The 26,321-nt window shown below is 41.1% G+C and overlaps 1 protein-coding gene across 1 annotated transcript in view; it reads left to right on the plus strand.

The window, feature by feature from the left end:
* The window catches only part of KIRREL3 (kirre like nephrin family adhesion molecule 3), a 603,325-nt gene that overhangs the window by 536,533 nt on the left and 40,471 nt on the right, over positions 1–26,321 (plus strand). Inside the window, exons 8-13 of the mRNA XM_088139054.1 lie at positions 5,200–5,348; positions 5,794–5,921; positions 12,564–12,690; positions 20,133–20,233; positions 20,778–20,976; positions 24,596–24,631. Coding sequence (XP_087995180.1) covers positions 5,200–5,348; positions 5,794–5,921; positions 12,564–12,690; positions 20,133–20,233; positions 20,778–20,976; positions 24,596–24,631 — 740 coding nt within the window. The remainder of the gene's footprint in view (positions 1–5,199; positions 5,349–5,793; positions 5,922–12,563; positions 12,691–20,132; positions 20,234–20,777; positions 20,977–24,595; positions 24,632–26,321) is intronic.

Genomic DNA, 26,321 nt, shown 5'->3' on the forward strand with positions numbered 1-26,321 from the left:
ACCAGGGCACAATCCCTCTCGCGCTCCATCCGTTCATCTTACACAGCTGTGACAACTCTTTTGTGTTCCTTATTTGTCAAGTGATGAGCATTTCCACAGCCAGCATGACATGGTCTGGGCTTCTGTTAACAGAGAGACCACTGGGGGCTTTGGTGAAGACATCTTTTGGGTAGATGAGGGAGAAGGTAATATTTCCTGTAGGATAAAACATAAGCTTTCTTGTATCCAACTTTCCTTAATACATGCTTTTTGATTATTCAGTTTCATGTATAAATATTTCATTTACATGGAGCTTTCCCAAATCTGTCCTGATTTTTATGCAACTTTACCAAATGAATACCGATTTTCATATTTCTTTTTCCTAGCCAAGAATAACGAATGCACTTTATTCACCGCTGCTGTTTCTCCTGTAGAGAGATTGCTTTTGAGCATTTTGAGGTAAAATAAATGGAAGATGGATTGCTTTTGCAGCTCTGCAAGATCGCTTCCCATGGGGTCACTTCTTCATGTGAGAACAATCTGTTCGGTGCTGTTCTGTTCTGCACTGAATATTTTCATATTTGGATTCCTGATTATGACCACCAGGTGGGACTCATGCAACTTATTCAGAGTTTTACATCTTTGTTTTTTTAATGATGAGGAAACTTATTTGTGTGTTTGTGACACACACACACACACACACAGAGGAGTCTCCTCTTTCTCATCTGACCACAAACGTTGGTCTGTCCTCCCTAGTGCGGCTGAAGAGAGAAGGATCTTCTAGCACATCTTATTTTGAATGTCCGCAAAAAATAGTCACAAACAATGTGGTTTCCTTTTTGAGAAATCAGTAGTAAAAAAGCCTTGATTCAGAGGTGACATGCAACTGAGAATTATGATAGATTTGGGATTTTTACTGGGGTTTTGTGCATTGCCAGAATCTTTTCCCCCCCAGTTCCTCTTGATCCAGTCTAACACACACTGACAGTTTCCCTCTCCTGCCATCTCCAACATCCATCTCTAATGTGGCAAGATGCCACATGGTGTTCCATTAGGTCACATGTGTTTATTGTTTTGGTAAACAGCAGTTTAATGCAAGTGCTGAGTTGACAGCCTGTCCTCAAAGACCATTATCCCACCGCAATGTTTCAAATGCCAGACTGGCTTTCCAGCGTGAAGCTATTTCAACTGCCTTTGAAGGGATAACGTTCCCTTTGATTAAAGGGGAGGAATGAGGAAGAGAAGGGAGAATTCCAAGGGAAAAGAATTCTGTTTTCACGTGAATAGTCTGAATGCATGACCTGGCAAGCCTCTGGACTGAATTATTTCAGGCATGTGGGGCTGGCTTTGCATAGTGGGTCGTCTTGTTTTTTGAGTCTGGAAGTGGAAACGTGCCTATAAATGCCACCGGTGCTATGTGACATCTATACTTGACAAGGTGAAAGCGGAAAGGGAAACTTCCAGACTGTGAGTTTAATCCAGCCTGTTAGAATGGTGTATGGGGCTTCAAGGAAGCCCATCTGATCCACAAAGGTGTGCCTCCTCCTCCTCCTCCTCCCCCAAACCTTTCCGCCCCCTCCCATGTGTTATGCAGAGTGCAGCTATAATCACAGTTCATGCCAAAAATACACACCAGCATTAGAGAGATTTAAAGAATGCAATGTCCTTATCTTGTTCTCCAAAGAAATTCAGCCAGAAAGTATAAAATATCTGGTTGTTTATTGAGAAAACTAAAAACTACATAAAATACAAGTTTCATGCAAAACATAGAAAAAAATCACTTCTTCTCATATATGTGGCATCCAAGACTTATCTACTACACAAAGTCTCTAGCCAAAAACTCTCAGAGAAGAGGTACACTACTTGGTTAATAGTTACTACTACATAACCCATAAAACTGATTACATGATGGCTAAAATTCTACTGAGCAGTGAGACATGTAATCCTCACACTTTATTGACACTATGCACCACCCCTTGAGTAACTAGCATACAGACGCCAATAGGTGGCAGTAAATAGCAGTATACGTGCACACTAACAAAAATAACTGCAAATGGCCTGACTTTTTAGTCACAACAATATGTTTGAAGATAGCGAGGTGCATTTCTTCCCATGAGAAAATCCTAACACCATGATTATCAATTCCCTGACTTTGGTAATCTCATAGTTTCCTGATGGGAAAAGATGTGGAACAGCTGAAGCAGACTTATGGTGGTGGACATTTCAGCCAAAGCTCCAGCAAGCACAGTTCTTCCTTAAAATTTAATGGATTCATCACTGTTTGCTAGGATTCCAAACCATCATTGGAATCTGTTGCAAGGATGCAATGAATATTCCAGCAGGAATACTCAAATAATGCAACACCGCTCCCCCATATCTCTATCTGACAGCAGTTAATGCACGCTGGCTATGCCCACTTCAGTCCCCCAATGTCTGTTGCTCCAAACTCCAGAAACTTGGATGGAAGGGAGGTGGTTGCAATTAGGCTTCCAAGACCCTTCCAAAGCATCTTCTCTCATTAGTGACAGAAAATACAAGTTCCAACGTTCTTAGCAGGGAAATCTGAATCAACCCAAATCCATTCCAAGCTGCATGGATAATTCCAGTTCCATAAAGCTATCAAGCAAGATGGTGTTTAAAAAAACAACAACAAAAAATCCCACAATCAACTATACTAATCTGTTATGTGTCTTTCTATGGTAGTGTTATTTGTTACATAACTCATGCAACTAACCCCATATAGTCCATATAGTCAAGACAAGTCCCACTTATTTACATTTTTCTCCTAGGTCACTTGACTTCATTACAATCCTTATTATGCGACTTCCTATGAGATGCACCACTTTATAGCAATGAAGCTGTAACTTTCTTAGAAATATGCTGATTTTTTACATAATTTTCTAAAGATACACTAAGGTACAAATTCCCCTACTGAAAAATGATTGGTGCTTAATAGATCATAGTATTTAGATCTATAAGGTATCAATGTTGATTTCATTCTTCTAATCCAAGCACGGTCCATGTGGATTTAGCTGTGATATAGCTGTAAAAATGAGGATAATAACAGGAGTGGCTCTTTTATTCAAACACACGAACATGGTTGAACACACAGAGATTCACATCTAGACAAAGCACCAAAGCCTTATACAAGGATAGAGAACTTAGGCTGTTTTTTATTTTTTCCCCATTTTTTTTTCCTTTTACAAATACCGGAAGATAGTAGGGATTCAACTTCACTCCATTTGCATATAAATCATGTGTGCTAGCATTGAGTACAGCTTCTTCCAGTTTATTTTAGGGATTGTGTTTAAGGAACGTGCCAAAAGACTACACACCCTACACATATATTTTACAGATAACAAAAAACAGTTGGTGTCGGCCTGCTTCATTGCCAGAAACAACAGGTTATATAACTAATTTTTTTTTTAAAAGGAGTCAATTAGAGAAAGGCTTGTTCAGTTAGCAGAGATGGATGAACTTTCTAGTACGTCTTAGTTGGAATTGGCATTACAGATGGTCTCAACCCCAGGAGATAGTTTAGCGACATCTTCTACTACTGACATGTTTGAAATCCATACTGTCTACAGATTTAGCCATCTGTAGGCAAGCAAAAGGTGGGTATCATGACAAAACGTCCACAGAGAAAGAATCTTAGAACTGTTGCTAATGTGTGGCAAAACTGCAATGCTGCTACAAGATCTTTGGGTGCATATTAAGTTATATTTTTGGAAAGGTGTCTTCCATCAATTAAAATGGTTTGTTTGCATCAATGATATATATATGTTAATGTGAATTCTTTCTTCTTCAATTTCTTCTTGTTCCCAGTTAACCTTCAGTTGCTACCGTGCCAGTGCAAATGTGTTACTTAAGCTGCAGTCCTCTAATCCTTAGGATAGTATCCCTGGGGCCGTAAGATAATTTGGATATCCCACTCTGAGTTGTAACTGCAGAGGGGAAATGGTAGTAGAGAATCACCTTCATCCTTCAGTCTCCAGCTTCCATTTTCACTGATGTCTGAAACTACAGCATTTAGAAGAAGGAGAAAGAACAGTGGTTGAGTTGGGCTGGAATGAGTGGGCTAGTTGGGACTACAGTATGTATCTGAAAGAGCCCAGCAAAACCTACAATCTATCTCTACAATCTAGGAGGAAAATTTAGATCATTTAGCTGGTCATTTATAACCCTTTTATCCCCCCTGCCCACAGTCAGGAAGAATGGAGAGATGCAAAAATATCTCTGCCTTCATTTCTATCATATTGCTCTGTCACCGGTGGGTCATTGATAATCTTGAGCTGCCAATACAGGAGCATTGTGAGAAAAAAAAAATGTAGAATTGTCGTACCTGTTTCCAGCACAAGAAATCATGCATTTGTCCAGCAACTTGATTTCTTTGTTGCTTATTTATCTCCCCCTTTATTCATCCTCTCCTTTTTTTTTTTTTTTTAGTAAGAAGGTTGATTTCCTTGTTCATGTGGCCTTATTTTATTGAAGTCTCAGAATGATCCAATGATGCAAGTTAAGTCAAGAAGTAGCAACTGACCTCAAGTCACTTAATGAATTTTATGATCCACTGGAATCTTAAACCTAGGTTTCCCTCTTCTAGGCACAAGACTTCATCTATACTACACACTCAGAGCCATTTAGCAACGGAGAAGAATACATCACAATCCATATGATTATGCATATTAAACCAATGCATAAAAAGAACTTGCTTGGAGAGGACCAAACAAAATACTATAGCAATCATGGGTGTTTCTCTTAGCAAGTTCCTAGGACATAGTTACCCAATGAATTCACTGAAACTAAGCAGCTACCAGTCTAATCACACCTGGATGCCCTGTATCGTGTTCCATGACAGAAGAAAGCTGGGATATAAACTTTCAAAATAAATAATTTGTGTGCCATGGGTGACTTTCTTTGCTGATCCAGTAGTTTTACACTTATCTATAATTTAAAACAAAGCAAGGATTGACAGAATGGCTGATCTAGCAGTTTTCTCCTTCTCCCTGCAAGCCACTGAAAACAAATGTTTTCGTTGACGTGTAGAAAATTACTGGAGGAACCTGGTATTTTACATGGTTCCGTATTGCAGTTTATTCATGTGCATCAGACTGCAGTGGTAGGTCTCCTGCCTTATTTCTTCCATAAAGGTGAATTTTGCTTTTTCCATGAGTACCATTTCAACACAGCCCTGGTATTTTCTTTGTTGTCTCTCCACAGGTGGGCCAAGAAAGGTCACATTATAAAGGAAGCATCAAGCGATGCTTATGAGACCATTGTTGACTACACCTATTTTTTTGAACCTGTCTCCTGTGAGGTAACCAATGCTCTGGGCAGTACCAACATCAGCAGAACAGTCGACGTCTATTGTAAGTATGGCTCAACTGCTGAACTACTACAACATTGCCCAATATATTTAACACCTTGTGTTGGTTATCTGCAGGTCAACGGTTGGTCATGCAGCGGTTGATGGGGGTGCAACTTTTGAATGCTTCTTTAAAAAAACGAGACAGTCACACTCAGAAAAAACAATAATAAAGTCAGAAAATGAGAAACATATACCCCATATAATTGATCCTAATAACAAGACTTTCACTAACAAATCCTCTTTCCTGTGAAAGAGTTAGAATAAACATTTCTTTAGGTAAGGCTCTAGGCCACAACAGCAAGAAGAATTCAGTTCAAACTCTATGCTTTAGCTGTAGGGTTCATTCTGTGTTCTTCCTTTTTCATACTTGCTGTAATGAATACTTTAAATTTTAGAGACTATCCTGTCCTGCATAGAACTTTTCTTCAACAATTTTTTAATTTCAGTTGGGCCACGCATGATGACAGAGCCACAGTCTCTTCTTGTTGATCTTGGATCAGATGCCATATTTAATTGTGCCTGGATTGGAAACCCATCTCTGACCATCGTCTGGATGAAGCGGGGCTCTGGCGTGGTAAGAATGATGGGCATTGCTGTTCAGAGCTGGCCAGATATTTGCGGATAGGTTTCAGAGCTAAGTGATGCCTTACTGGTCTGCCACTTGCATCATCTATTCTTACTCTTACTCCAGAGTTTTTGTGGCAAGGAAAATCTCCAAATCTTATCAAAGAGCTCTCTGATAAGGTTTTTAAAAACTGTAGTGACTAGGCATGTGACTTTTAAGCCATGATGTTCCCAATTTAAATGTTTGCTCAAAACTTCCTAATCTATTTTAGAATCATCACTGACCTAGAAGGACTTAAAAATTAGTAATATGGAAATCTAACACCAGACATGAGCTCATTAGTCTTACCCTCTGGAGCAAGTGAAAAAAATGACTCAATGCTCTGTGTGAAAACTCTTCAACTGTTTAAAGGTTTAGTCACATCACTTTTCTGGTTACACATATCTTACTCTCTTAGCTTTTCCTCATAAGACTTTGGTTCCAAGCTGTGTATCATCTTGATCAGCTTCCTCTGAATGCATTCCAGTCTGTTGATGTCTCTTAGATAGTGGTGGTTAATGCCACGGCTCTGACTCAACCCCTAATGTTTCCCCACCTGCCCATATAGAAGATAAATTTCCTACAGTTCTGGATAGCTATAATGAATATTAATCTAATGTAGTATACCAAAGTGATAAGCAAGAATACACTAAGTGTTAGCAAAATCCAAGTCATCACACAAGTTCACAAATTTGCTCGTAGTATTAATGCTTTGTTCTCAGCCCCACTATTTGTACTTCCAGCTGTAATCTCCATAGAAGCAGGAGGAAGTAGGGACTGGTTTGTGGTTCATAAAGCAAACACATTTATGGCTCTTTGCAATGTAAATTTTACTTACCTTTTGGAGTCTTACATTGCTTCTGATATTTGCTTCCTCCCTCACATGAATGCGGTGAAACATTTTTTGAATCTCTAACCAAACCTAAGAGGTAGCCTTGTCTAAGAAAACAACAGAATGTCTTGCATTCAGCCACCAACCCAAACCAGCTTCCCTGGTGAGGCAGAGGGTTACAGCTCAGATGTGTCTGAAAACCCAATGTAACAAGAATTGGCTTTTATTATTTTGTACTTCTGCTATGGATGTCTACGTGTTTCCTTTAGGGAAGCTTTAAATAGGTAACAGTGCTTCAGTACAGAGCAGATTGAAGTGACATTATCCAAGAGTACACATCATGTTGCAGGAAATGAGTGGCATAGTTAAATCTTTCCACAACTCCATGTCTGGGAAAACTTGTATAACAGGGTTCCTAGCCTAGCCTTCCACCTATGATCCTAATTTTCTGTGGACAGGCAAGTTTTCTTTGCTTGTTTATTTTGATATGTAGAATATTTTTAAAACATCCATCTCCCCTTCTGCAGTCTGAAGGGGGAAAGGAAAGCCCCACAGAGACTAGCATGTTTTGATTCTTTGCTGGTAGCATTCCTCTTACTACAGAAAAGAAAGTTTCACATTCTAGATCTGCAGGGTTGATTTCCAAACTGGAACCCATGGAACTGCAGGAGAAGAGGCCACTCTTAGGATTGGAGTAGAGAAGCTTAAACCTGTGAGCCCATTCTGCTCCACCAGGCTACTCCATTGGCCTGTGGAGGCTTCCCCAACTGATGTCAGCCCTACAAAGTAGACTAGACTAAGAAATGAATGCTATATAGGTCAGGACTGCCTTTATTGTTACAGTTACAGTAATAGAATCTTGCAAGCCTCAATGTGCTTTCCCCTCCCTTACTTTATCTTCATATGAACTAAGGAGGGGCTTGTCTAAGATGTTTTCTCAAGTTATTTTCTTGGCCAGGCCTCAATCCCTGCTTATCTGACCATTGCCTTGGTAGCAGTTCTTCCTCCTGTCTTTCAAGGCCATTCCCTATGCTCTCTACAACACCCTACTTCTCTTCACTGGATATAGGGGTGGGACTGGATGGAAAACAGTGTTGTTGGTTCAAATAGTCCATTTGCCTCCTGCTTTAGTAGGGGTCTTCTTGAGCAATCAAGCCAAGAAAGGGATGGTGTATCATCCCAAGCCAGACCACTAGGCACTGATGCCTAGCCAGAGTCAAATGGGAAGTTCTGTATAGTTAAATTAAGAGAAGCAAAAATGTTTGACTATGCAGAGGTCATAAAGGTTGATTTATGAAACTGGCCTAATAAAAATGGAAAGGACAGGTTTCCATGGTACTCACAGCTCTTTCCACATTTCTGCTTGCAAAGGGGAGCTTCACAAAATAGCCCTAATAGAAACTGAACAGATTCCCATTATGAGCAGCATCTGGGTTAACTAAAGGCCAAGGCCTCGTTTAATCTCTTGGTGGCAGGTGAAGCTTTGTAAACTATCACTACATTGTGCGCTCATTGTGAGAAGTCTGAGTTAAGGCTGGGATTTGCTCTGAAACTGGTTTCCTTAAGATTACACATGCCTTTTTAATTATTTCATAGCTGCAGTATCCAGAAATGTCTTGTGTGCCTTAGTGGTTCTATCTACCTACCTACCTACCTACCTACCTACCTACCTATCTACCTATCTGTCATCTATCATCATCATAAATAGAGCAATTGTATTCTCTCAAAAATATTGGCTTTTGATGGAGTCAGTCCACATGGAAGCAGCTATTTTACACTATAACCAAGCGCTGGAAAAGCATGAATATATTTATCAGCTTTAGTCAATTAGTAGATGGAATCCAGAATTTCACTTTTCTTCTATAAATCAACTGGCACATTAATAGGAGTCCTTCAGAAGGATTCAATTTATGTCCTTTCTGAGCAATAGAACTCTCTTCTGTATGTACAGTGCCCAAAAGGTGGTAGAGGGCAACTGGATCCTTCCCATCAGCAATTTGAAACATATGCTGGCAATGTGCATTAGTGCAATAGGAAGGATTCCCTTGGTCAAGAACTCTGAAAAAGCATGAAGCCCCATAACATTACATGTATTTGGATGCATAGACACATGATACAGATGTGCATATCAGTATGTGGGGCTGGAACCTGCCACCCACCATTCCTACAATACTCACACATATAAGGGACAGCTTTAATGGGGAAGAGGGACTATACTACATTCTGAATATAAGAACCTGTCTTCTGTCTCAGAGCTTTAATCTACCCTGTTCAAATTATCTGCTCTGAGCAGCAGTGGTTCTCAAATGTCTTCCCAGTTCTCTGTTTCCTGATCTTAAGACATCAGATACAGAACTTCCTTGCAACACATGTGCTCTGTGTTTCATTCCCACAAAAATAACATTTCTGGCCATTGTTTTTCCATTTATTTCACACAAAAAGAAAAGGGAAATTAGCGCCCTTTGGGGGTTCCCATCTCTCTGTTTTCTGAGCCACTCCATCCTTTAAAGTCTTTCTTTCATGGCCTTGGACAGATCAGATTAGAAGTTGGTGTTCTCCCGAGTCAGGAGCCATTACTAATTATTTCCCTTGGAAAAGTAGTTCTTTCTTTAGGCTCCCTCTAGCTCAGTGTTTCTCAACCATGGCAGTTTGAAGATGTGTGGACTTCAACTCCCAGAATTCCCCAGCCAGCATGCTGGCTGGGGAATTCTGGGAATTGAAGTCCAGATATTTTCAAGTTGCCAAGGTTGAGAAATATTGCTCTAGCTGATAAATGGCTGCATCAAGTCCCCCCTCCCCCCCAGTTGCTGACAAGATTACAGGCTACTTGGCAATGATAAAGATGTTAGCATTGATCCATTTCTGCTATAGCAAGCTTGCTCTCGCTCTCTCTCTCTCTCTCTCTCTCTCTCTCTGTATTGCTTTGAGCACAATAAACTGTTAATGCAATTGCTGAAAGCCTGCAGTCATGCTTCAATCTCTGCTGTATTCCTTAAAGACAGCCTTGCTCCTGAATCAACTCAGTTTCTCTGAATTCCTTGCCATAGTCTCAGGGCTAGCCTGAGTGAAGCAGGTGCCCCACCTGGTATATTTTGGGAGGTGGCCAAAGAAGCAGCAAGGAGATGGGAGAAAGGTGGGGGGGGGGGGGGGAGGTCAGTTCACCATTTGCCTTGCAGCCCTAGGCTGACCTCCTGCCTCCAAGAACTATGCCAATGCCTGCCCAGTTGGCTTTTGTGAAGGGAACAGGAGGAGATGGTGCCTTGTGGTTCTTGCCTCAGACTGCAAAACATTTTGGATTGACCTTCCATGCCCTCCCCCATTACTTCTCATAACCACCTTCCATTTAAAGCCTGTGGATCCAGCCATGTTGTTCTCAGCTTACCACTGGAAAAGCTGGGGAAGTAGAGTTCAAAGGAAGAGAGTTTCTTGGATCCCATTTTCAGTTAGAAAGATCAGGGAGGAAGTAATGAGAGAGGCCATTGCAACACCTGAAGAGTCACACAGTAAGGAACTAGAGAGACAAAACAGCTATGATTGTAAGTATGTACCTGTGGCCAGCCCTGTCATATGGCCCAGGGAAGCAACTTGGTTCTATAAATCCATATAACAAACAAACGAACAGCCTCAGCTGTTCTTCAGTTCTTCAGGCAGATCTTACAATCTCCCAGGCTGTTCCTCAGGAGGACACCTGCCATCCCCTACCCATCTAGGTCAGCACCTACGGAATGGTGGAATGAGGCCTGTCATCCTTCCCCTTGCATTGTTGCTGCTACCACGGCTGGCCCTAGGCCTATTTGCATTCATGAACAGATTGCGTTATGTGAGTTTCAGTCTGAGTGTCTAAAACATGAAGCAAAAACATGCTTTAGGTTGTAATACTTTCCCAGTCTCGTTGGTTTTGATATAAGATGCCTTTGCAATCTCTTTTGCTATTGCTAAGGGCATTTAAGTGTTTTGCTAAATATCAGTGTAAACTCCCCATCTGTGCAGCAGAATTGGCTGTGTGATCAGACACTCAGCAGTGCCAAATAGGAAACATGCTGGATTGTATTTACAGAGCAAACACGTGCCAGAAAGGCAAAAGGAACCAGGCCCAAAGGGGTGCCATCCAAATTTCCACAGGAGAAAGAGAGCAGATGTTCCAGCCTTGCTGTTGCAGAAAGGTGAAGGGAGACCATCACCCGGTATGCAGATCCCAGCATAAGAACTTAATATCTGTCTTTTTCAGCTGCAGGTAGATCCTGACAGCTCCCATTGTATAGGTAGAAAATTAGCCACTGAGCCTCAGCAACTTCCATAAGCAATTAGAAGAAGTTGACTCTTAAAGGCCGTATTTGTTTTAGACTCATCATATTTCCAAATATCACAGGAGTTCAGATTTTGCTGACTGGGCTGCACCAAAAATTCCCTGCTTCAGCATTTAGGAAGTTTTAATAAAATTGTTGATTGCACCAGTGTGGGTTATAGGACAGCATGCCTAGCAGTGTAGATGCCAGAAGGGTCAAGGAAGCTGGAACTGGAGCAGGTCTATGTGACACAGGGCTGATTTTCATGATACCTTTCTAATCGTGTGGCTGTGACCTCAAAAGTAGTAATACCTCTGCCTGGAAATATAATGTGAAAGCAGAAATACTGGAGGGTCTTTAGACATTAGCTAAACCTTGAGAATGAAATGTTCATCAAAACAACAGATATAGGAATTTGACCATCCCACCTCCATCTAAAAATGGTGGGGAGTACAATCTGTGTTAAAAGTTGCAGATTCAAAGATGCTTCCTTCTTCCCTACAAACTGTTCATTTCACTTTCCCAAGCTGGCTGTGCTCTCACTGATGATGATAACACTCCAAAATTTTTAGACTTTTATTTGCTGTTGAGTGTTTAGTTTCATTACTTACAATCTATCCAATTTCTCAGGGAAAGAAGAAGGAGGCATTATCATGTTTGGACAATCCACGATTTGAAGAAGTCCTAATAAGAACAGGACATTCCAGGGGTTGCAGAAAGCTAAATGTCTCCTGCATGAAGGAGGGACAGAAGGGGAAATCACAGCTCACTGGAATACTGAATAAGGGCACTCAACACTAAAATATTTTATTATGAACAGAGCCTTGGTTATTCCAAGCCATTAAATACTTACCCAGTAAAAAGCTTTCTGCCAGAATCACGCTTGCAATCAGCATTGTGATTCTGATAATAGAGGATATCGCTTGGATGCAGCTGTCTCAATGGTTAGAGAAACTGGAAAGGTGTAGAAACAGATGAGACAAACTAGAATGGAGCTGAAAGCCCTTATAGGAGGTGAAGGCCGTATCTCCCTGTCTAGATGGTACAGTGGAGGCCAAGCCAGGAGAAGACTTGCTAGGCAACAGATGGCAAATTGAGATGGGAAGATAACTCAAAACAGAGGACTACCTTTCCATGCCAAAATTTCAGATTCAGGTGCCCCTGTCAGCACAGACATTACTGAACTAGCTGGACTGATGGCTTGGTGGTTGGTTCCCATGCTTGGCTAAGACATAATGTGGTTCATTTGCTTACATGTTGAGCCATGCCAGGATATGAATTAATGCCCATGAGCCCAAGCACTGTGATTTGTAAACCATAGTTCCTGGCTTAGGATGATGTGTCCCTAATACATTATATTTAAAACAAACTATGATTTAGCACAGTGTCTGAATCCAGCTAGTATAGGACTGCTTCATTCTTGAAAGTTGGGTTGGCATTCTTGTCTTCTTGGTTTCAAATCTGTCCCCTGGAACAAACTGTCTTCTTTTTCAGGTCCTGAGCAACGAGAACACATTAACATTAAAAAACGTGCGGCAAGAGGATGCTGGGAAATATGTGTGCCGGGCTGTGGTTCCACGTGTGGGTGCAGGAGAGCGGGAAGTGTCTCTGACTGTCAATGGTACTTACCTGTAGCTGTCCCCACTGTCATTCCCCTGGATGGTCATTTTCCCAGTTCAAAATATGATTGTTCAACTAATCACCTTAGAGTTCCCCATGGCAGAGATACACAACATTGTGAGGCCAGGGGCTACATTGGCCCTTACACCAGGAAGCCACACTCCAAAAGATGGAGCCAAGTGCTAAGATTCAGAGCTATTATGAACGAGCTTTGGTTGGATACAGTTAATATGATTAGTCCCATGAATTTGATAATTCCCCAGACATATTCCAAATTCCCAATCAAGGGAACTTGGGCCCTGGGGACCATACCAAAAAGTGGGGGGCAGGGGGCATAAGTGGCCTTGAGCTTCAGGCTTGCACCAGTCTCTTTTGGACTTAAATTCATGGTCTTATTGGCTATGGGAAAATGTGCTGCTTTATCTCAGGCCATAAATTGACTTAACCAGCACTTTTTAGGTAAAGGATATGAAGGTGCTAGAAGCCTCCGCAGCCCCTTTTTCTCTCTCTGTACTACGCTGAATTTTAAGCCACTGGGTTTGAAGAAAGGGGACTGCTTGTCTTGGGAGTAGAGAGACAAAATATAATGCTACTCTTTTTCTTTTTTTCTCCTAAGGCTGTATAGTAGCTTCCATGGAAGAAACCTGTCAAAATTCATTTGCTAGTCTTGGTTCCATTAAATTTTGAATGCAGAGGATGCTGAAAGGAGACACCATAGAAAACTCAGCTAGGCCATCCAAAAAAAAATAATAATAATAAATTCCCTTGCCTTCCACTCAACCTTTTATCTAAGGCTTCCTTTTCCCTGTTGGCTGCTGCAGTTTAATTATAATTTAAATAGCTTGTAGAAAACAAAGTGATACATTTCATGAAAAAGAACTTGCTCCTTTTCCCACACCCTTGCCTCCAGCACAATTACACCTCTCCTCCCCCACCCTTGAATGTCAGACTAAAAGAAGTAAATTATGAAAGCATTGTTTAAAGCAACCTACTTGATTGTTTGGAATAATTCTGCATGGGGGAAACTGACAAGGGACTGAATTAAGCACAAAATGCTTGGGGAATTATCCCCCCTAGTTTTCTTCTATTTTCAGAACTACCTGGTTGCTTCAAAAAACACACCCCCACAAAAAATGAGGGGAAAGAGGAGAGCAAAGAGAAATAGAGGGAAATAGTCCCTTGACCTGCATTATTACCTATAAGTGGTTTATTAGACCATTTTGCTAGGTTAACAGTTTTGTAGTGCCTCATGGCACAAGGTCACCCAAGATGGAAATGTGAAGAGATCATTGGCTCCAAGGAGACTGCAGTCTGTCTCAAGTAGACAAAAAAGGGACTGGAAGGGGAGAACTCAGTACAAACAAGGAGTGCAAGGTGAGGTGGGAATCACACAACACAGACTAAAAGTAATTGTGCACTTGAGTTAGGCTCAATTTTATATTTTGCTAGCCATCTGTTGGTTTCAGCCTGCTCAATCCAGATAAAACTCCATATGTATTTTTGTATAAACCTCCATATGTATCTTCATATGACCCTTGGAAGAAATGCTTACAAGAACATGTATGGAGTATCTACTTTCTATACGTGGTCCACCCAAGAAGTGTGCCTTACTGCAACATGTTTCCCTACCATAATGCAGTTTTCTTTGTGCCTGTCTATCATGAAGGGGAGGGATCTTTTGTCTCTGCTTTTCACAAATAAATGCATTCTTGTGCACTTCTCTTGAGGGACAAGATTGACTTGCAGTGCCTCAAAAATGCTAGAGCCTGGATGCTTCCAGCTGCATGGATGCAATCAAATTATGCTACTGAGGGTCATATTTACTATTTGGGGAGATGTGATGCAAAGTGTTGTTGATTCACGTGGGAAGGGATCAGAATTATCTAGGAGGTTTTTGCCAGGGTGAGATTATAGCTTTTTCTCAGTTTTTCATTTTCAAACTGTATTAAGGTTATTCAAAGGCTTATCCAAAATTTTATATTATGTTTATTATTAAATCCTGCTAGCAAAATTCAGCAGCATAATGGAAGGCAGACTTTGAAGACTTCAAGCGTGGGTTTGAGAGATGGAGGTGGCTACAGAACTGCTGGTTGTCCATCCCTCCTTTAAAGAATGAAGAGATGGCAATCCTCAGTGACAGGGCACATGCTCTGAATACAGCCCTCAACATCAGTCAATACATTTGTTGCTACAACTAGGATATAGCCAGAAAAAGCCTCACGTGGCCAAAATTTCACATCGCTTACCTATATTCAACACTCCTGAAACACACCCTTGCTTAAGCCCATATGAAATTCAGAGTACCGTCTGTATGTACTGTTTAAAAGAACCCCAGATACCATCAAGCTCTCAGATGAAGCCACTAGGGTCCACAATTTAATTTCTCTCCACCGTGGCTAACTTGAGAAGAACCTTCACTGTTAGACAATTCCAAAGTGTTGTTTCTTTTCTTCTCTCTCCACCCACAACAAAGGACCTTTAATCCTTCTTTTTTATCCCCATCAATTTAGGATTGCCCGTTGCCTTATGTGCAAAAAAAAATCCTTTTCCCAGATGGAAATAAAATAAATTTTGATATCTTATAAGAAATCCATTTTGATGCAAGCTTCTGCCAATCCAGATAAAGAGCAAAGGGGGGGGGGGGGGCTTTTGATATTTGCCAGTTGTGTAAGGGAGATATTGGCTGTGCCCAAATGTAATAATAAGAATAAATGATTATTGCCAGGATGGATAGATAGAGCACAATCAAGTTGCTGCCAAGCATCCTTTTCCACTGAGAATCCTTCTCCTGTTTGTATCCCACAGGCTAGATGGTGATGTTAACAAGTCCTTAGGTTATCTGAGGAGCTGTCTCACCCCCATTATATCAGCCCACCCCACTCGGTCCAGCAGAAGGGGCACATTGAGGAATTTTGACTGGTACGGTCTAGGCAGAGGGCCTTTTCTGCCGTGGCCCCCGCTCTGTGGAAAGCTTACCACCTGAGGTGCGGTGTGCCCCACTCTCATGGCCTTCAGGAAGAGCGTGGAATCCTGGCTATGCCAGATGGCCCGGGGGCCGGATGGGGGCCCGCACCAGTGGAAGTGGCTTGTGGGGTAATGGATTCTACCCCCCCATCATCTTGAATGTTTTTAGTCTTTTTATGTATAGGATCTTTTTATATAGTCTGACTTTTTAACTAACTAACGTGGGTATTTATTTTTTTAATTGTTTTCGGGTTTTACTCTAACTGTGAGCTGCCCAGAGTCACCCTCCGGGGGAGATGGGCAGCATACAAATTTAATTAATAAATAAATAGTAATGAAGGGAACCACCACTAAACAATCCAAGGTAATGCATGGAAGGAAGAGAGATTGAGAGTTGCCCTAGTCGTACAGAGGCAAGAATCGAAGAGGCAGAAATGATATCAATTTACCTGCAAAGATCTGTGGCTTTATTCAATACATGTAAAATGTAAAATCCATTTCCAGTGAGCAGAGGTAACGCTCCTTCATCTCAGGAGAAAGGTGCCAGGGACTTATATACTTTTGCTCTGGAGTAGTTTTGTATCAGAGGCTCATAACTCAGGCCAGATCTCCAGATACATGAAGGGCTCTGTTAGTCTTTTGTCTATATTGATTGACACCAGGGACTTAGTTAATTGAATACCTTGCTGTGCAACATTTTGCCAAGACAGTTCATGACATGTCCTTTTATCCTGAACATCCAGACTCCAGCATTCCCATTTCAAGCAAGACAGTTTTGTGATAAGAACACACTGACTCTTAGATTTGCAGCAAAGACAGGAAACAGGAAAATTAAAGCTCTGTTCAACAGTTCTCCTCATACATGTAAGCCCTCAACTCAAGGTAGGAGAATAGAGTTAATGTGCTAACTTGCCTCCTCTCTCACCGCTTCTAGGATTCTAGAATCTCAGGGAGAATTCCAGAGATTGAGAAGACTTTCAGTTGCAAACTAGTGTATCCGTTTCCCTATTTAGCATATAGAAACAGAACATAGAGAACATTTTGCATATAGAAAGAGAACAACTGCTTAGACTTCACTCACAATTCTATACCATGAAAGCAGTCCAGAGTTATGGGCATAGGTACTGTCTTTCCCTCCTTAATTAGTATTTTTATGATAAGGAAAACATAAAGAGTAGCAATAGGAAAACACAGGTAGGCAACAAACTTCTTTTACTTCTTTTATTATTAAATTTATATGCCGCCCATCTCCCCCAAATGAAAGCCTATTGTGTCTATTGGGTACAGATAAATTCAAGAGTATATTATTTTAATGCAAGCTTCCTTCATTTCACCTTTTCAAACTGGTGCACACATGTAAAACTCACCTTTTAAAATCTGCACTTCTCCAAATGTTATGCTGCCATTATTGGTTTGATTGGGATTAAATCCTGCCTTTCATTCAGGAGCTTAAGTCTGAACAATTTAAAAAACTTCACCAAAATGAGTATATTAGAGAAACTAATGAACATTTGTTATGTTAGTAAACACTGATAACAAAATATACACAAATCAGTGTGTGAATGTTTATACAAACACAGACACAGACACATGCAGAAACAGGTTGAAGGAGATTGAAGGACAGAAAATTGGAAAAACTAAAAGAAATCAACATTCATAGGTTCCTTAATCCCTAAATGGATTTTTTTGTTTTGGAAAAAAAAAACTGTGGATGAGGCAAAATGATTGGACAATTAAAATTTTTAAAAAGCTTTTCTGGACTCACCTTGAGTGTCTCTTGGGTTATCAGCCTGGCACTTTCTCTGAAGTGTTGGAGAAATGAGAAAAAATTAGGTATCAGCCTTCAACTCTTGTTGGAGTGCAGACAAAAATATGACATGTTGCTGGTCTTCAGGGCACAAAATCACCTCTATTTTTTTTTTTAAAAAAAAGTTTAAACTGTTTGAAATCTTTGGGTCCCAGTGTTGCGCAATATGCTTGATCATTGAAACCCCCCCAGCAGCTGAAATTCGCATGACAACCACACTTCAAAATGACCATTGTGTGAAAGAAAGAACAAAATCCAAACACCCATTTGCCATGTGAACACATGCATGATATGAAACAAAACAGAACTATCCTCCCTGCTGGATTGAACCGGGGCAGATTTTTGTCTGAATAAAAAGTTATTGAATAAAAGGAATGTTTCTCCCTAAAATACAAGCAATGGCTTCAAAGGAAATAATATCATTCATTTATGCCTTTCCCTCCAGGGTTACTTTTAGCCTTCATTTGATTTGAGAAAGGCCCTGAAGTCACAAATCTGCCACTCTTTTTTTTAGGTTTGTTTTGTGTTTTTTCAGCTTCTGGGATGTACAAATAAATTGGCACCAAAGTCCTAAAAATAACTGCAACCAATCGTGCCACCATTTATATCCATGGCAACACTGTCTGAAGGCTTTAGCTGCCTGGAGATGGGCCTAATGCTCAGCACCAAATGCCAAGCGACAGAGAGATTGGCAGCTTTCACAAGTTGATTCTGCCCACTGGGGCATGAGACGCCGGCCCTGAATTGCAAAAAATCTATTTCCTCCCCCAAGCATATTGCAGGGCTGTTTCTTTTCTCTAGAATTACCCCCTGGTCATGTTTTCTTGTTGTCCTCATAAACTGAAGATGCTTAGCTCTTGCAGGAATAGCATCGACGTATTGCCTTGCCTTCTGATTCTTCTTCAACTCTGCCCCTGAAATGGGAAGGAATGGGATGGGTTACAAAGGGAAAACAAAGAACAACCACCCAAATTAGGGTTCGAGGTTTGGAATAGTGAGTTCCACCCAACTCACCTCGTTGGTGGGCCATATTCAATGCAAAGCTGGTAAAGATGCTTCAGCTCTCGCGTGGACAACATCACAAGGTCTTTTGGCAGCTCTGCTGACTACAGTGGAAGCACCTTTGCCCACCTTGGACGTAGATACTGCACACCAATCTTGTCAATAAAAATGGGAGGTAAAGCTGGCTAAAGATTATTCACTGCTTTTGAATTCAGTTCATACATGTATAAAGACATCAGAGGCTAAAATGAGTTTAGAGGTTGTATCCCAGAGTAGCACTCGGGAACACAAGAGCTTCATATACATCCTCAGGATATCAAACCAGCTTGAATGAAAATATTTCAAACAGGTTTGCCCACAGTAGGAGAACTACCTTTAAAAAAAAAATCCATAAAACTATTTCTTAGTCTTCATTGCCCTTTACAGTCTGAATCCCTGTACAGATAGTCCTTGTTTAGCGACCACAATTGGGATCAGCAATTTGGTCATTAATGGAGCAGTCACTAAGTGAAACTGCAACTGTGCTTATGATCTGACATCAGCTTTCCTTTGCTTTACAGACCTGCAAAGGTTGTAAATGTGGGGATTGGGCATAAAGTTACTTTTTCATCACTGTCATAACTGCATATGGTCACTAAATAAGACAGTCGTTAAACAAGGACTACCTGTATTCTATGCAATATGCCATTGTCATATGCTTAAACACATTGAACATTTCAGAGACAGGATACATACCTAAACCTCCATCTCAGATACTCTGCCTACTTTCCCTTCAATCAGACCCCAGATTGGCCCTGGTTAGCTGGGACAAAGCAAAGATGTGTGTGAGAAAGAAATCAGGAACAAGAGTGGAGGTTAGGAATGTGCGATGGAGGTGATTGTCGCTTGTTTAATAAACAAGGCTCTTTTCAAAATTCTGGAAGGAAACAGAAGGGTTAAGTTAAACCAATGTCTTTTGCTGCCCATACTTAGCCCCTAATGTCTGAATCTATCATGACAGCACCTTCAGTTGACTGCAGCTTGCTTGTCCCATTCCATGGGAACACTGAAATTACCCCAGGCATCAGTGATTAGGGGACGGAGTTTTGGAAATTAAGCACCGAGGAAACGCACTCACAGAGAGACATTCCTGCCCAATCCCGTCTTTGCTTATTCCATTTTCATTGCATTGCTAATGCTCCTTATTGTGAACCAAACATGCCCCTTTGGTTTTGCCCACGTGAGGCTGCACTGCTGGGTAGGTAGAAGGTGGAAGCCTGCTCTTGTATTGGGCAGTAGTGCCCTCTGCTGGTTACCTGTAAGAGTTTATCCAGCCTTTGAGCCATTTTCAAAGAAGAAAAGATCCCTCCACAACGTTCCTAGGTTAGAATCCCAATTTTGCCACACTGCTTCAACCCAAGAATAAAACACATAATGGGCCAGAAGGATTGCCAGGTTAGCTTCAGTTGCCTTGCATGGCGTTCGAAGGAAGTTGTGAGCTGAAAAACTCACCATTTCTGCATTTATTAGAAAAAAGAATAAATCACAGTAGAACACTATTTCACCACCTTTCAATTCTTCTTTTCTGCTTCCTTGTATTTGACCCTTTGCTGAAATTTAATAAAGTTTTAATAATTAAAAAAACAAACAAACACTAGTTCACCACCGTTTCCTCTGTACTTCCTTCACAGGACCACCTATAATCTCCAGCACCCAGACCCAGCATGCTCTCCATGGAGAAAAGGGCCAGATCAAATGCTTCATCCGCAGCACACCTCCACCAGATCGAATTGTGAGTTTGGGCCTTCCACGAGGTTGTGAAAAGCTGTGAAAACACATGGGGCATTATTGTAGATTGATATCCTTGATTAAATCAATATTTTCAGAGTGTTTGAACAACAGAGGGAGAAAGAGGGAATAAAATAGTAAATAATGCAGCATGTACCAATTCAAAGTCAAGACTAAATTTTTTTGTTTGAAGCTTGAAGAAGAAAGACCCAGATCATACTTTCTAACAGCCAAGGAGCTATCACTGAGAAGGTTCTTCTCCTGGTCACCAGCCAGCAAATCTCATTCAGTAGAGATGATAAGAGGAGGGGAACCCTCTGACATGCCCTTCCATGAAGAAATGGGCTGATTTGGATAAAGTTAAAATGGTACTTCAGCACACTAGGGATCCCAATTGGTTTGGCATATAAAATGTTTACCTTTCTGATGTTACTCATCCATAGATGTCAAAAAACAGGAAATACATACATGCATACACACATACGTATTGTCTGGACAGGGATAGTAGCTAGAAAGCATGACCAGTTTCAACTTGCTTTAATATGCAGGCCTGGTCATGGAAGGAAAATGTCTTGGAGTCTGGCACCTCGGGGCGATACACAGTAGAAACTGTCAGCACAGATGAAGGTGTCATCTCTACGTTAACCATCAGCAACATCGTCCGGGCTGACTTCCAGACCATTTACAACTGCACTGCCTGGAACAGTTTTGGTTCTGACACTGAGATCATACGTTTGAAAGAACAAGGTGGGAATTGCTTCTGTGGTATTTCAGAACCAGAAAGGGTCTCGGAGTCAGGGGAATACTTGGGTGGGGTGGATAGAAGGCTTTCCCGCTGAAAGGGAGAGAAACAGGATGAAGTTGGATGAAATAAATAAATGCAAGTTTGGCATAACTGGGGGCCTGGCTTCCTAATGGGAGAAATGTTAAAAGGCCATGTTTTAAGGTATGGACATTCACGGAGAATGGAGCAGCAGTTTCAAAGTGGGTAAGGTTCCATCAGCTTAGGAAAAACTGGCAAGAATGTTAGGAAAGGTTCAAAGTCTGATCAACAGAACAATATTCTGATTAAGAACAGTGAAAGCCTTACCTTGTGCCTATATCGTTTGATGATGATCTGAAAATGTAAGTGGATTAATCAGTTCCTGCTTATCTTAAATCAAACCTATTCCTGCTGAGAATTAACCAGGATCAAAACCGTTTAGAATTCTTAGATGCCCTGAACAAAGGGTTAATCTAAAAATTATGATTTGTACTTCCTCAACACTAAAATAATCATTTCTCTAATGTGAGCATTACTTTGTAGACATTTTTATTTTGTTTTGTTTTATTCGAACAACCAACCTTCATTTGATTCAAAGGAAACCATGGAATTAATGTCTTGGATTCGTGATAAAAAGTCCTTCACTTACTGCCTCATAACGATTGTTCTAAGTGGCAGCAAGGTAGCCAGACAAATATGGGGAATATCTTCTATGTTCATATAGAAAAAAAAAATCTGTGTTGCATTTGGACTTTTTGCTGATCTTTAGACCACTGAGAAAATGTTACAAGCTTCTACCCTCGGACATTCCCTCTTTTCCATTTTCTTCCCGTCTCATTTAATGTTTAAATTAAATTAGATGAGATGAAGGGCTTTCCCCCCCCCCCTCTTTGGCCCACCCATTGCTTTGTATTCCACCTTGCCTCCTATACAGAATGCAAATCCTGGCCCACCACTGAAATCCCAAGGGTGGGTCTTAACTATTTGTCCTTATGGTGCACTACATAATTTACATATAAACTGAATCTAGACTAAATTGTTTTAAGTGAAGCTATATGTTTCAATGACGTGCCTGCAGAACAAAATGGCACCAAGTGAGAAGAACAGTTTCTTCAGATTCTGAACACGGATGGATGGGTCCAGGAAGTTCTAGTTCATCCCATTACCACCTTGCTTTTGTGTCACCATAAACACAGTGGAGAAATGGGATGTTGCTCGAAATATCTTGAGTGTTCCCAGACAGAAAACTTTTAATCACTTGAGAAGGGAAGTTCTAAAGAGTTGAAGCTGCCCTAAATAGAAGTTAAGAAGTTAAGAATTGAGTCCCTGTCTTGCCTCACTAAAATGTGGGTGTGGATTCAAAAGCAGTAAACACACAAAGGAAGTAAAAGCTGAAAGGGTTTATTAAGCAAAGCATAGCAAAAGTATAACTGACTGCAAAGCATCATATGGACAGGAAATATCCATAGGCAGGGAATAAAACAAGACTTGGCAACATTCAATAGAGGAATGTAAATACAAGACCAAAACTCATCTCTGGGACCTTCTCATCCTCATCCAAGGCAGCTATGGATGTTTCCCTGATTATTCAAGCTAGAGTAGAACCCCTTTCCCGGGGAGGTTTATGAAGCATATACAATCTTGCACTGCAATTACTCATTCTTCTAATTACAAACTTTCCTTGCTTATACTTCTTGCCTACCGGTTATCAAATGTTTGAGCAAAATAATACCAGCTCATCCATCCTGCTCTCCCTGCCAGATGCCTTCTAAAAGGAAGAGATAACACTCTTAAGCTAAAAGGCATGAGAAAATGACCAATTAGGAGAGACGGGAAAATTACAGGGGCCCGTGTACTTTGGGGAAAAGCGAGCTAAAGCTTTAACTACTATGGCACATGCATGCAAAAGAGAAGCCATTTCATACTGGGAAGGACAGAGGAAAATGGGGTCCTCACCATTACAGTCATCTTCCGCAAAAGCACGATAGTCACATGAAGGGGGTTAGTTGGATACCAGAATTTCTTTGGGGGTTATAGATTAATATTCTTCAGAGTTGCATTTTGACATGCAAATAATGGTTTGGGGAAAACAGCCTGCACCATTATTTATTCTATATTTTCATGACCATCCAGTCACTGCCCCTCCCCACTGTTCTGCTGTTTTAATTGCAAATTTCCCCTCCCCATTTCATTTTTCGTCTAATGATCCATCCAGTCAGGGATCATAGGCTTGGCCACATAACACTGTGTAACCAGTCAAATTTAGCTATTTGCTGAAGTCAACAATGATTCATGAAACCTACTTAAAGCATGGGCTATATTTCCTGTTTAGTCACTTGGGAGACAGGATCCAATCACAAAATGGACTCTATTGCAGGCTCTTCATTGTGTCTTTACCAAAAGCTGAAAGAGGAAGGCTGTTTCGTTCATCATAAAAGGAAATGCACTTGATTGAAATACGATTATAATTTTAAAGGTCCCCTTCTAAATTGGGTACTGAAAAGTCCCAGAAGGAAGAGCAGAATTGCTTCTGTAGGATCTCCAGTTTCATCCCTTCCTCTTAAATGTTAGAGTGGGCATTTGGACTGTTCTCATTAAGTTCTGATTTATAGGCAAGGCTGCCTTTCAGATTAAATTGAAATTAAATGGACTTAGTCAGCCTTGGGTTCAGCCCAGTGCAAATAAAGTTAGTAGTTTATTTTCCTGTTCCCTGCCTTAAGGTAGGAGATGTGTTAGGGTGAGCAGATGTTATTTGTGGTGCTAAGAAAGTGAATCCCGGCAAACCATTCTGCAAGGAGTTGTTCAGTTGTTCATAATACAGATAAATGTAATTAAAGATCATTTGAGATGGACCACTGTTCTGCACAGCTCATAAAAAACAGGTGACTGCTGACTGCCCAGCAGTCTTAGAAAGCAGACAGCTCTGCCAAAAATAGCAACATAATTTTGATGTAGGTTGAAAAGCTGCCGGTTGATTTATAATGGCCGAGCCTATAGGAGAGGGAATAAAGTTTCCAACAATTGCTTTTCCAGCTGCCAATCTAATCATATATACAATGGTCCCAAGACTATACCCCTTTTGCCTACAAGTGCGGTGCTGATTGTTTGAATGTTTCCCTGGATTTTAAAACATTCTGCAGATAGAAAGCTAGATGTCTTGCCCATCATTCAGCTAGATTCATTCCCTAATAAGATAGCTTTCCACAAGCAAAGGTCCCTTTCTTTCTTTCTTTTTTTATATACAGGACTGTATTGACATACACAGTCCTACAAAGAGGCCCCATGCTCAGAGCTCAATAACGTAGTATTCTAAAATGATGCCTCACTAGCAATTGCCACCAAGTGTAGTTTTGAAATACTGTGGACCTGAGCCACTCAGATGGGTTTTGCCTGATGTCCAGAGGCGACCCTGCAATTTGGAACCCTAACATTTGCAACAAGTGGGGTCTTGCCCCTGAAGCTGCCTCTGGAAATGATGGGCCAAACCTCCTCGGGATTCACGTACTCTAAAAAAGACAACACTGGCAAAAGCAAAAGAAATAACTGACTGACTGACATTGTAGTTGGGCTTTGGCTGTAGACACTTGCTTTATTTTCAAACAGGTACGGAAATGAAGTCAGGAGCTGGTATGGAAACAGGTACGGAATTATGAGTGAAGGTGACTCTGTGAACTGATCTCCCCCATCTCCCAAGCTAACCCCAATGAAACAGTTATGCCACATCCATTAACAGGAGGTAAAAGGATGCCTGAGAAAGGAAGCATTGTTGGAAGGGTTGGTTAGCTTTCAGAATCCTTGGGTTCTTTAATTACTGACCAAGTTCTCCCACTTTTCCAAATGGGATAGTGCTAAAATTCACACTATGGCTACTGAGGTGAAGAAGAGGATATCTTACTTATCCTTAGACCCAGAGCTGGAAAATGCCCATGAATGGCCTATTAACATATTCTTTAAGCCATGTTCCACTGATTGAACCTCATCTCTAGCACGAAAGCTGGCACGTCAAAGCAACCACTAGCAAAATTAAATTTCAGGTATAGCCTATACCTCCCTCTTTTGTTAAACTAACAGTGATTGTCTAACAAAGAGACATAACTTACTGCTCTTGGGAAGCTTGTGGGAATCCAAGGAATTTATCATGGACTGTAGTCCACTTTCCATTAAATCTGTAAAAGTCCTGGTTAGACACTTTGGGGAAACAGAGATGGCAGTTCCACTGCAGGAATTATTTTGCTAACTTAAGTTTACCATGTTTCTGAAAACCGCTTTTTGCAAGCATCTTCCCATCCCATCATCCCTGCCCTGCTCTGGGCTACCTTCTCCATGCATGAGCCCGATCACAAGCCATCTTCCCTCAGTGTCTGCATCTGTCATTAGTACTCCATCTTTCCATCACAAAAGCTTCTCACTTACCTCTGGATTGGCCTGTGTGTTCCTCTGAAACCTTGGCTGGCAACATCTTCTCTGCTCAACCTACATTCCAGGGTGGTTTAGAACAAGAGTAGGAAAAGTTGTTTCTCCTAAAGTTCACATTCCCTTGGGCCTGATCTGTCATGGACCATTTTCAGATGGAGTGGGATCACAGCTCAAAGTGGGTAGCCATTGCTTTGTTCTTTTTGGCATTTCACTCTGTCCCCTCCTACCTCGTCTTCCTCATCCATCAGGCTGCCAGGGGAAAACAAGATTATTCTGATAAGGAACCTGGATGATCATTGTAGGTGGCTTAAGCCAAACTTTAAGCCTGCAGGTTGCCAGGGACATCCATGGTAGTGGGTCGGGGGGGGGCGGTGTCAAAAATGGCAAGATGGCTTCTGCAGCCATGTAATCAAAGCCCTGCTCTTTTCTCATGTGTGTGACTGTAATGGGAAGAAGGAATAACCTTGAGGAACAGGAGGAAGAGCCACAAACAAGACAACAATGAGATAAAAGAAATCTGAATCCAGGACAGAAATGTAATTTGCTAAAGCATCTCAGACATGACCCTCCCTAGTTCTCATGAAGAAAAAGGGAGGGAGGGGAGAAGCATATTCAGACTTACAAGAGTCTATTATTATAACCATATAATAAAAGTAGTATTAGCTTGTGTGTCCTTGGTTTCCAAGGTTGGCCTACCTTGGAGGGCTGACACACGTATTGCACATTAAAAAGGGGGCAGGGCTTTAGTTACACAGTTGTGGCTACCATCTTAATTTTTTTTTCCTTCCCCCCCACAGGTACCCCTGCAGGTTGCCCACCACTTTCATTTATTCATTTGATGTACTTGAAATATTTCTAAGCCTCTTTTAAGGACAAGCATTTCCCCAAGGTGGCTTATAACAATAAATACATA

Source organism: Python bivittatus, unplaced genomic scaffold, assembly GCF_059951505.1.
Source record: "Python bivittatus isolate LINGU-HERP-01145 unplaced genomic scaffold, Pbiv_v1 ctg000320_np1212, whole genome shotgun sequence".
NCBI lineage: Eukaryota > Metazoa > Chordata > Lepidosauria > Squamata > Pythonidae > Python > Python bivittatus.